The sequence below is a fragment of the Symsagittifera roscoffensis genome, chromosome 4 (genome assembly GCF_963678635.1).
Source record: "Symsagittifera roscoffensis chromosome 4, txSymRosc1.1, whole genome shotgun sequence".
Taxonomy (NCBI): Eukaryota; Metazoa; Xenacoelomorpha; order Acoela; family Convolutidae; genus Symsagittifera; species Symsagittifera roscoffensis.
Window position 1 is genome coordinate 64,108,293 of NC_087065.1, and position 12,921 is coordinate 64,121,213.

General features: G+C 32.3%; 1 protein-coding gene across 1 annotated transcript in view; it reads left to right on the forward strand.

Moving 5' to 3' along the window:
- The window catches only part of LOC134844522 (uncharacterized), a 638,515-nt gene that overhangs the window by 12,728 nt on the left and 612,866 nt on the right, over positions 1 to 12,921 (forward strand). Inside the window, exon 2 of the mRNA XM_063861242.1 lies at positions 2,438 to 2,538. Within this exon, the coding sequence (XP_063717312.1) occupies positions 2,438 to 2,538 (101 nt within the window). The remainder of the gene's footprint in view (positions 1 to 2,437; positions 2,539 to 12,921) is intronic.

The window sequence follows — 12,921 nt, forward strand, 5'->3', positions numbered from 1 at the left end:
AAGTCCGAGTTTGAAAATGTATGAATAGCATTTTTCATGTGTGGGATTTTATGGGATCTACTTAACAATTACCCCCCTTTTAAGAAATGGGGGGGGGGGGAATTGTTAAGTAGATTAATATAACGCATTTTCGCAAAATTAGAAATCTCAATACAAAGCTCTAGCGCTAATTTACTGCTTTTATTAATAGGGGTGGCAATTTTTAAGTAGGTACCAAAGGGAGGGCAATTGTTAAGTAGATCCATTTTATGATAAGCATTTTTTATGCGTTGAGGTCAACTAGGGTATACTTCAGTTGAAAATAGTCACTAGTTGAACTGGAGACTAGAACTGGAATTATTAGCGTCATATAATGGTAAGATTATATGATAATCATGAAAATTTTTGTGGGTTTTTATGCAAAGCTTAAAAAAGAATAATAGGATGCGCCTCTCTACTCAGTGGTCAGCCAATCATAATTAATTTTAAGGGCATCTGTAATTTTTAAATAGCGCAGCAATTTATGATCAACTTGAGAAGCGATCGAACGGCAAAAATGTGTTGTTAATTTTTATCACAAATTATCACAAACAACTGCCTGGTCTAAAAAGCGGAACTCAAAATTCAATCATTATTAATATCAAAATCACTATTCACAAAATCATTTAAATCATTTTTTACACATTTCACATTTTGCGATCTGTGTTCGGTTTGAGCCTTTACAGGTTGAGGTGTGACCCATCACGTTTTTTGTTACAATTGGGCATTCATTTGCTTGTTCATAACTTACTTTCTCATTTGCCCAAAAATCTTTCATTTTGAACGGTTTGTTATTGTTTTTTGCATTTTTTTTAAATGCAGGAAACATAAACTAATTGTTCTTTTTATTGTTTTCAAATTTTTTTATGCTAATTGAGTTTTATGCTAGTCAAATGGTCTTCCTCCGAAATATGAATCTATCTGAATTTTGGTTGAGGATTCAATCTTTATAAAACGCAAACTTGCTTCAACATAAATTCCGGCTGCCTTAGAAACTCTATAGAATAGTTTTCAAACAAAAAACTAGCACAATATCATACCCTCACACGCCATATAGAGAAAAGAGTAATACTTTTCCTTTTGTATAGGGCTAGTTAAACAGTCGAACTTTGTCTGTAGCAAAAATCCGCCCGAGCACAAATATACCATCAGTTTCTTCGATTTCGGAATAAAACAAGACTGTTCGAATAACAGGGCAAAACCCTGAAAGTTCCGACTCTCCCTTAATTCATATCGAATAGTTTTTGGGAAAAAAAATATTGAAAACCTGCAAAGTGTGAAATGTTGAGTCGTATGAAATTAATACGACCGATCCTGTTAACTAGCCTCAATTCAATTTGGAACGATTTTATTGCGAAGGATAATTTGCCACGCATACATAAATCGTATTATGCGCACTTTGAAGAGTTTATTCATATTGCTGAGAGCGCAATATGAATCAATTCTTCATTCAAAGTGCGCATAATTTAGTCCAGAACATGGCCAATTTGGAAACTTTCAAACCCCCAGAACTTTACAAAAAATTATTGGAAGTAAAATGTCTTTTTAATTTTGAGCTCAGTAGGCAAATATCTTCAATGGAGTACAAAAAATTTTTGTCAAAAATTATTATTTCGAAAATTGACTGAATAAAAAACCACACCGAGCATTAATATTGAGTTTTTTGCGAAAGACGGAACAAACAAAAAACTAAGCATTTGAGCTTGAAAGTAATAATCATTTTGGCTTGCTTCAAGTCAGTTAAGGAAAAACTTCAAGAAATTTAAAGACCAACTAAAAAGTTTTGGTTGAAAAATTGATAAAATATTTGCAAATTTTTTTTTTCTTGTTTTTCTTTTTTTTTCTTATTTCATCGCTATGCAAAGTACAAAGTGTTGTATTAAACGTCTCGAATTTTAAAAGGACACTCAAATTATTTGAAACGATTGAAAACGCCGCTTAAGCGTATTATAGAAACGCAATATATCGCGCGTTAATTATCTCAAATTGGTTTAAATACCGCAGATTTTAATTCCCAATTAATTTACAAAAGTGATCACAGCTAACTTTTTTTTTCATTTGATTTCCGGACAATGGTCTTCAGATGGTATTAAAAAAATCCGTCAAAAACACTGAGCTAAAAACTGATTGAAGAAAAACTTATCAAACAAAATTTTTCCGCTCTTTCGTTGAAAGTCGGAACAATAGCTTGTGACTGTCTGGTGTCATGCTTTTAACAGAAAAAAACACACAGCTGAGATATTGCAACCAAGTAACCCAATCAAAACAATTTTAAAAAAAGTTTTTGAATACTGAATTTGGATCAGCTTATCAAACCTTCTGTCATTGCGTCCTTCTGTCCTGAAGGATTCCATCTTCTGTGCGTCTCCTTTGTTTTTTACTTCTCCGTTCAGTTAAAAGTGATTGTTCCTTTTTTCAGTCTGGCGGCGGCGATGTTGACATGTGGACTGTTCTCGGGGAATATCCAGGCGCTGGTTGCGGTGGAGAGGTACTACTCGACCCAGATGCTTGTCGTTGCCAGTAAGACAATTATAAATTACTAAAACAAAACGTGTTCATGCTTACTCGTTGAATTAGTTCTTCAATTGAAACCTTCATAGAACAAAAACCATACTGCTTGTTTCAAAGCGAGTAAAATGATGTCCTTAAAGTTCTGAACATCTTCTGATCTATCTGAAGGAACCTTTCAGAAAAAGCAACAAATATAAACAACGATGATTCAATATCTTTCCGAAACAAAAATATATAAGATTACTCGTTTCAGGATGAATTCTAGACATGACTGTTCAATCTTTTATAGTGCGAGAAAATAATTTTTGATTTGTAATTTCAACTACAAAGTGTTGTCACTCAAACTGTAATGGTTTCTTACCCTATATAACCCCATCCAATTGCGTCTAGTCGCGCAAATATAAAAAAAATCGGATCGATAAGCATGCCTTCAGAAAATAATTGTGCATGCTCTAAGAATACGTATAAAAGATGAATACAGAATATATATTCGGTTATTGGCTTTACGCTTCGATATCTATTAGATATTAGAAACGTTTTCCTTCAAGACTTTTATTTAGAGGGTTAAAATTTTTTGCTGATAAAAAACGTTTTTCTGCCTATGTATTTTGAAAATTGATTCAACAAGCTGTTATGTCTCTGTAATTTCCTCTTCCTCTTTGTCTGAAACGGTTTTTGGCTCAAAACATTAGACGGAAATGTGGAAAAAATAAACAAAAATGCTTCAAATACTGATAGAATTTTCAACGCCCCTCCCTATGGTGCGGTGCATATTTAATATTGCGTATAGTAAATGGCCCAAATTGGCCTAGCCAAGAATATTATTTAACACAGACGCGCGTTTTTTGAAAACTCAGCTAGGGTTTTTTTTATATCTGTAGGATAAAATTTTTAAAAATTGTCATGAATTTTTACAGTTGAGAGTCGAAAATGTCTCCCCCCAAAAAAAAACAATAGGCACAAATGCTCATTACTTTTGTCAAAATTTGGAAAAATTTTTTGAGAGACCAGTAAATATCTTTTGAATAGCTATTGATTTTTGTTCGAGAGATACTATATTTTTAGAAAGTATTTATTGAACAATATCTTGAAATTTTGAAAAAATTCTGCCCTTCAAGCTAAAATTAGTTTCAAATAATTAATTGAAAAACTGTGTTTTTTTTGTGACGTTTTATTTTTTTCGGCTTTGAAAAAACTCACGGTAGATCTTTGTTCAATGAGTATTGTTTTGAACTTGTGGGCTCGAGGTCATTCAAAAAACGGAAGTCTCTGAAAATGCGCAATCACAATAGAGAAAAAAGCTGTTTACTAATTAGTTTAGAAGCCATATTTTACCTTCAATGAAAATCAAATTTCCTTCATAGAAAAAGTTTTTCTGAATTTTTGATGAACAGAAAATTTCTTTTTTTTTTGATAATTTTTTATATTTTGAAAGGGCGATGGTCTCAAAATTTTATTTTGATTGCACAGCAACCGACTTTTTTTTACATGAAAGCCTAAATCTTTCAAAGTTTGTTATAACTTTTGGCTTTTTTTATTGCAAAACTATATATATTTTGAAACAACAGGCCAAAAAAGTTATTGCCAGGCGGAAAATTATGACCAAAAATTGCGCTTTTTGCGGGAGCGCACCCCCTCAAAATTAGTATATATTGGCGCCGAATTAGTATATCTTTATAGTGATTTGGGAGAGCTCAGAAAATCAATTTGGTCTACTTAAAAAAATACGACAAAATTTTCAAGTTTTTTTTGAAAATCCACCTCCCCTCCTCGAGAAAATTCTAGATCCGCCTCTGTGTTTCAGGGGCGGATTTAGGGCAAAGGCGGGGGGCGGACGTCTCTTCCTGAGCGATCTCAAACCCTTTGTACTAGTTTGAGATATACATTTTTGGTGACGGACCCTAAAAATTTTCTTAAAGCGCCTTTGGCGCCAATATATACTAATTTTGAGGGGGAAGCGCGCGCCATTTTTTTATCAAAATTTTTCAAAAAGTGCCCAAAAACGGCTTTTTTGACTTTTTTCAAATTTTTGCCTGCTGCGCAGAAAGTTTTGTCAAATTAGGATCTTTATAAGGGTTTGGGAGAGCTCAGAAAATCAATTTGGTCGATTTAAAACAAAGGTCGACAAAATTAAAATTTTCGAAATTTTTTTGAAAATCTGCTCCCTCGAGAAAATAATAGATCCGACCCTGCTGTATATATATGTGAGTGTGTGTGTGTGTGTGTGTGGGTGTGTGTGTGAGTGTGTGTGTGCGTGTGTGTGCATATATATATATATATATATATATATATATATAAATATAATAAATATTTATTTAGTTTATTTCTGGAAGGAGAGTTGTTGACGAAACTTGCACGGATGTTGATGGGCCGCCCACTTTACCCAATTTTTTGGCTCATCGTCCAAGTTTTTGTCCACTTCTCCATCGGTTCTCAATTTGCTCTTAATTCCTATAGTATTTAAGCATAAGACCAAAAAATCAAAACCATAGTTCGCAACAGGTTGTTTTTTGTTTTCCCGTTCTGTTTTCAACGCCCAAATCGTAGCAACACTAATTTTATAGTTGCTAAAAGGACACACCAAAAATTTTACCCCTAATAAAACAGTAATTTTGCTACCTGTGAATTAATTTATCATCACAAGTGCTCCTTCTCCTTTGAGGCTACTTTAAAATTTACCTGCTACTAATTATTTTAGCTTAAACAAAAATATATTGTAGGGTTAACGATGTACGTCATTAAACATTTTTTCATTATTCTAATACGTGCACTACTACGTTAAGACTTTTTAATCAGTTTAAAACAATTTGGATTGATAATTTTTTTAGTGGCAGTCAATTTCTAATGCGAGAAGTTAAAAGAAATTGTTCATCAATATTTAATTCACAAAATTTTTTGGAAGACCAATTACAGGGCAGATGGAACACTCAGAGCTTTGTCCTGATGTGAGAGCAGTCATGCCGAAATTCATTTAAAAAATAGCAGTACTCTGACTTTAAATCTTAAAGTTTTTTTATCTGCGATAATCAATTTGTTAATATAAATGCACCCAAAGATTGCCAGCTTTCTTTTAACGCGTAGCGTTGATGGCGTGTGTATCCGGCTTATTCTAAGACAAGCTAACAGTTCAAAAATTAGGATACTAGGCTTAAAATATGAATTTTTGACATAGTACGAGGGGATTTTTTTAAAAAACAATGTCATTTTGAGATTGCGCGACAGCAAAGTTTTTCAAAAATTAAATGGAACTAAATATATAAATTATCTATTATTTATTAGAAAAACTAATTTAAATACGTGAAAAAGCAAGTCAATATATTCAAGAATTCAATTTGCCACCTTTTTTATAATTCGAAACTTTGCAGATTACACATAATTCGTTTTTAGGCATCCGCTGACTATAGCTCTAGATAAATTGCTTTTTGGCTGAGGAAAGATATTTTAAGCTAAGCCTCGTCTCAATACGACGGAAAAATAATTTATTTTTTGAAAAGATTAATTTGGCGGAGATAGACCTTTTGCTTAATGCGATAGACTTAATGAAACTTTTTAGTCGGCTGAAAATGAGATGTTTGAAAGTTAAATTGGATTTTTTGATTGACTTAGGCTGATTGCTAGGAGTTGCATGGATTATCAATTACTTTTAACTATATAACTATAGCAATGCTAACAAAATTGAGTTTCTTCAAAGAAACAAAAACACCAAAAAATGAAGAAAAAAACGGTAAAAATAGATTTCTCATTCCCTAAAAAATTTTCATATACTTTTGGATTCCGAAACGCATCTAAAAGAGACTCAGTTAATAAGCATATCAACCTAGTTTGAAGTTATTCTTGGTACCCATTTTTATGTTAGAAATCTCTGTTCAATATAGTTTCTTTGCAGCCGCTTCAACTTAACAGAAAACCGAAACGCCATTATTTTTGTACAGAAACAGAAAAAAAATATGAAAACTGCTAAATTGATTCAAATTAACGTTTATCTTTTTTTTGAAACGTTTAGCAAAAAAAAATATGCTAATGTTTAGCAAAAAAAATTATGCTAAACGAACTAGATTTCCTTTTGACAGATCATAAGTCTGGCTGGACCAAAACGCTTGAACGATGGCTTAGTTTGCGTCGCTAATATTTGTTTTTTTGCTCCAGGTGACAATTTTTCTAATGACTTGGCTGACATCGTCGTAGTAAGCCAAGATGAAAAAAATTAATTCAAAAAAGGTTCAGAAAATCAAATCAATCCAGAAAATTTCACCGATAATATGAAAAACTTTAAGGAAAAATGAACATGACGAAACGCCTATTCGGACTATTTTGAACTTCAAGCAAAAAATTGCTCATTCAATTGTAAAAGTTCATGTTTAAATTTGATTGCCTATTGGAACCTGATCTAAACTACATTTTATGATTGGATAATTTAGATATTTTACCAATGTAAAGTATTTAATATTAACCAATCATGATCCATCTAACTAACAACCCACTTATTTGTAAGTGCTGAAGTTACTTGTAATTTCAGCACCAGAGAGATTTGAATTTAACTTAGAAATTAGTTGGACTCTCCCGAGCACTTCAGCAGCCGCAATAAACCAGTATACCCTAGATCTATTGAGCCTAGCAGAGACTAGTTAAACAACCTGAGACTAGATAGTATAAGAGTAAGATTAGGATCGGTATTAGACTAAGAAGTTGCACGAATCTATCCGGCCGAAAATAAGATAGCGTGACGAGCAGACGGTGTACCCTATCCGAAATTACTCTATGAGTTAACCAACTCGGTCCTAACTCATCTGGTGCGACCATAAGTCTCGAACAAGACCTTAATAGCTTAGAATTAACCAAAATAGATTAGAAATTAGACAAAAACATTTACAAAATGTTATACGACAATAATTTAATCGAAATGTCTCTACGACTCAATAGATCAGAGCCAATATTCCGAACCATAACAGAACTACCCGGAATTGGAAGAAGACCTCGAACCAGAGACGACATACGACAAAGTAGAAACTTACCATATAGTTATATGATAGTTCGGCAAAAGCCAACACAAACTTTTGTATTTAGAATACTACTGGCAATGAATTTAGATTTTCATTTGCAAACATAAAACCTTGAAGTTAATCTTCAAAATCATTTCAGGCGCTAAACAAAATTATTAGTATACAATAACGATTGATAAAAAGATCTAAGATCGTTTTCCTAAAACTCTGCAGTAATATACAAAACATGTTTGAAAAATATTTATTGAAAAATCAAAATAAAAATTAGTAGCATGACAATAAATGGTTAGTAATCATAAATCATCCTGTTGTTCCAGCTCCATCATCTAAAACATAACAGCAATCATAAACCCACTAACATCATCAAAACACTAAATCTTTCCTTTACACACATTTAAAATTTTATTAAAACTTAAATTCACTTAATTTTAAAACCAGATCATCAAGGCTTATCCTTGGATCTTAAATCATTTTCTACTTAATTAAATTTCAAATTTGATCATCAAGGCTTATCCTTGGATCAAACAGAACAACTTTGTTCTCCCCCACCCACTTAATTAGTGTCTAACGACCTCAAACGTCGATTCACTACCCAACCCTTTCTAAAGACCTAAGACTAATAGAAATTTTTAAACAAAACTAATCATTCAAATTAGGATAAATAGTGAAGAACTTCGGTTATTCATCCTTCACTTGACCCCCCCTCTTACCAGACCCAGGATAAATCTTAGACTTAGTAAGTTTAAAATAGTATCTAACGAACTACTCGCGTTCTAATTATACCTGAACCTTGTGGATCGATTTACTATTCTCCAACCCTTGAACACAATCACTACCCCTAAGTAAGATTAAGTAAGTTAACACCTTAACTTATACTAGCCACGAGAAAGTAAAAAATCATTCTTCGGAATCGATATACTTTTCTCTCCAACCCTGAACAAACAGACCCAGGTTAAGCTAACCAAAAAATCGTAAGAACTAACAGTTTAAGAAAATAGAAACCATTTAACAACCTTTTGCATCCGTCATCCTAAACCTTATGTCATTTAAAAACCTAGGAAATAAACAAACAATCGTTTTACACAATTGTGAAATAGATAACAAAAAATACGACCTTGTAATCACACCTCATACACAAACAGTTGGATACATTCGAACAAAACGACAAACACTAAAAAGAAAAATAATAACGAAAGAAAGACAAATAACACGAAAAAGATTTTCAAAAAATCGAAACGCATTTTCAGAATCAGAAACCAACAGTTTAGACGAACTTTACAAACTAAAAGAATCAATAGATAAAAATTGCCCACTTCACGATCAATTATATTTTTCTGACTCAGAAACAACTTCAAATTCATCAAAAAGAGGAAAAAGAAGAATAAAAAAGCAGTATAAACACAAACCAGTACATTTATACAATTGGAATCAACCAATTCGACACATTAATAATTACATATTAACAGTCATCGAACGAAAAAATGAGCTCAACGCACACCCCAGGTGACGAAACCCCAGATGATGATGAAATCTTTCCTTTTATAGTAGATGCAACCACTGATAGAGGACAGCATATATTTTGCAAAAATTTACTATTAAATTTATTTGAACCCGGAATTAGTCCATGTAAAACAGAGTTCCCAGATGTAAAAATCAAAAGACAAATCATAGACCACTACTTAAAAGATATATGCAACATAACGCAACAGTATGGAATCTACTCCATAGAATTCACCTCACCAAACCATAATAATAGAAAATATACAATTCAAACAGACGATCTTGATTTAGAATTCTCAAAAGTTTTTTCAGAATATATAAAAAGCATCCAATATCATAACTCACAAAGAGCAAACTCCATATTCACCAATGAAGTTTTCGCAATAATATATAGTTATATTTCGATATTAGAAAACGAAATCCCAATAACAAATGTCTCACCGACAGAAACATCTAAACATTTGAAAGTACGACATGAAATCACACTACTCTCTAGTTATTTAAACATCATTAAAGAAAATTTCACGAAAGACGACGTTTCACAACATACAAAACACGATCTACAAAAAATTTTGGCATGGTTCATAATAGATTATTTCACACACAATATTGATTTAATTGCACAAGCAAGAAAAAATTTTAGACCCCAAAACTCGAACGATGATACCGCTATCACAGAACAATCAGATTATGTTTGGGACCCCGAATGGTCTCATCCCGCATTTATAAGCTTCCCACAATCAATCTCAAGTCAAGCAATAAGTACGATATCTTACATAAGAGATTATGTAAAAATAATACCATTCACCATTGATGCAACACCATTAAACTATAATACATTTTTGCCCGATACACAAAATAATAGTTTAAACTCTACAGTCATACACAACGAAAACCTCAATGGAACTAGGAATCTTACTCAACAAGATATCCAGACACCATCACACTTCATAAATGAAGAAATTGTACACACAACAACTACACAACAAAGTATTTCACCAATACGCCCAAATTTAACAACACCAAGAAATACAAATCCTTCACAAACACAGGTAACCTTACAATCAACCGTTAAACCTTCGGTTGCCCCTAAATATTCACATATGGATTACCAAACATACAGACCTATGACAATACCATCAAAAACACGCAAAACATTCACTAGAAACAACTTTACAGACCATAATTATAATTATACACATCCATCAAAAACATATAATCAACCACAAAGAAATTTTAACCAATATACAAGATCTCGAAATTGGGATAACCCAATGACCCAACCTAATTCAATAAATTTCCAAACAAATCCTCCACAGGATCACAGTGAAAATTACCCATTTTTTCAGCAAAATAAAAATAAAAAACAAACATCTTATCAAATGGATTATTTATCCTCAGATGATGATTTCTTACAACCAGATATATTTGCACCAAATACTCAAGAATATCGTAGACAAGGAATACAGAGAACACGTACAAATCATAGAAATTTTTCTCCACAACCAATAGATGCACAACATCAACAACCAATTCAACAACAAAATCTAATTAATACACAATCTTTTCAACCAATTCAACAACAAAATCCAATGACTGCACACTCGTATCAAGCATCAAAAATGCAAAATGAAATACCACTCCCATATTATCTCCAACAACATGAAATAACAAGAAACCAACTTTCAAATTTTTCTCAAATGCCAAATGCAGCAGAATCATTACAAATGACAATGAATCCATTACATTATGGGTGGATCATCAATAACATCAAACAAACCTTTAATGGTTTTCACAGGAACAGACCCTGAATACTCTGTAGAAGATTATTTAAATGCAGTAACAGCAAACCTGATTTTAAATATTGGACCTGAACCAATTAATACGCCACTACATCAAAATTGGATACATCGACGCACAGCGTTAATACAAACAACCTTAGATGGCGCAGCCCAAAAATGGTTTTCAGTACTACCTCTAGAAATAAAATCAAACTGGAAAAGGTTTACACAAGAATTTTCAAAAATGTTTGACTCCGAAAGAAACAAACAACAACAAAGAGTTTTATGTAATGAAATTCGCAGATTACCAAACGAAACCATCAAGCAAATAGCAGTACGAATCGAAACACTAGTTCGAAAAGCATATTCATTAAATACACATGACTATAAAAACACAAAGATGACAGAAATCTTAATGATGACCTTAACACCACAATTAAGGAAAATAGCAATAAAAAAGAGAGCATCCCATCCTTCTTCAATTCGAGAACCCGATTTAGATTTTCGAAAACTAGTAGACAAATTAGAACAAGCAGAAATCACGATGAAACTAGAAGAAACGGAAAATCTGAAATTACAATACGTTAATAGAATTGAAACGACTCCCACTAATATTAATAATATACAGGAATCAGAGACAGACCTCGTTGAAAAAATCACTGAAATACTCAATATTTACGAAAAGAACCCAAACTTTAAAGGCAAACCATCTTTCAAAAAATGGTGTAATTATTGCCGACGATACGGACATAGTATTTCCGAATGTAGACAAAAACAGCAAGACAATCAAAATAAACCTCAAAAATATAAAGAACCAAATAAATCATTCTATCAATACATGAAAAAAGATCAAAATCTACCGAACAAAACAGTCCACAGCAACAACAGTTCAGGAAAACCACTCCCGAACAATACAAATTATACAAGAAATCAATCACCATATAACTCAAGTTATAGAGGAAGATCGCCAGAACGAAGAAATACACAAAATTCATCACAAAATCACTACAATAGACCAAATAGTAGAAGTAACTACTCCAGATCAAATTCAAATACACAACGATTTGTTTCTAGATCTAATTCCCAATCAAGAAATAACTACTATCCAAACAACCAATCACGAAATTCATCATACAATAGGAATAGAAACTACTCCTATAATCGAAATAGAAGTTATTCAAACAACCGAAACCAGAATTACCCGAACAATCAATCAAGGAATAACTCATATAATAGATCGAACTATAACAGACCAAACAATAATTACCAAAACAGATCGCGAAATAATTCACAAAATCGACACTCAAGTTATAATAATCGTTATAGAAATTATTCCCAATCACCACACCGGAATAATAATAACTATAATAATTCTAACAATCGCCACAGAAGTAGTACACCTAAACATCAAAGACAAATCAATCAAGTACAATCTAATCCAGAAACAACATCAGACCCTCCAGTTATTGATGACACAGTAACTGATACGTTACAACTCAATCAAATAAACTGTACATCATCAGATTCAGAAAGTGATACAGAAAACACTCTTTCTATCAATATGATAAAAGTCGAAAATGACTATGAATCTGTCATATATGAACAACTTTTTTCATCACACATATATGAAAATCAATCAGAATTTCTTCAAAATTATTACACTACACCCATAAATTCCACACCAACGACGCAAGAAACAAATGAGATTAACACTACAAATCAAACCAATAAAAATATCAAAACAAAATGCTTGAATACAAACCACATTTATCAAAATATACAAAAAGAACAACCCAAAGAAAAAATTTGGACAATACCATTTCTCTTAGAAAGCCCAAGAAATAAAGAATTTCAACCACCAGACCTTGAAATAGATTTTTTAATTGATTCAGGAGCAGAATCAAACATAATAAACATCCCCACATGGAATGAAATAAAAACTTTACACCCAAAGCTAACACCTCTTGAAACCTCCAGTAAGTTAGCAACAGCACAAGGATCAACATTGATAAACTACGGAAAAATCCAATTATTTCTCCTCCCCACCAGAACAATGGAACAAAGCAAAATTTTATATAAGCCATTTAAACAAATATTCCATATCACTGACA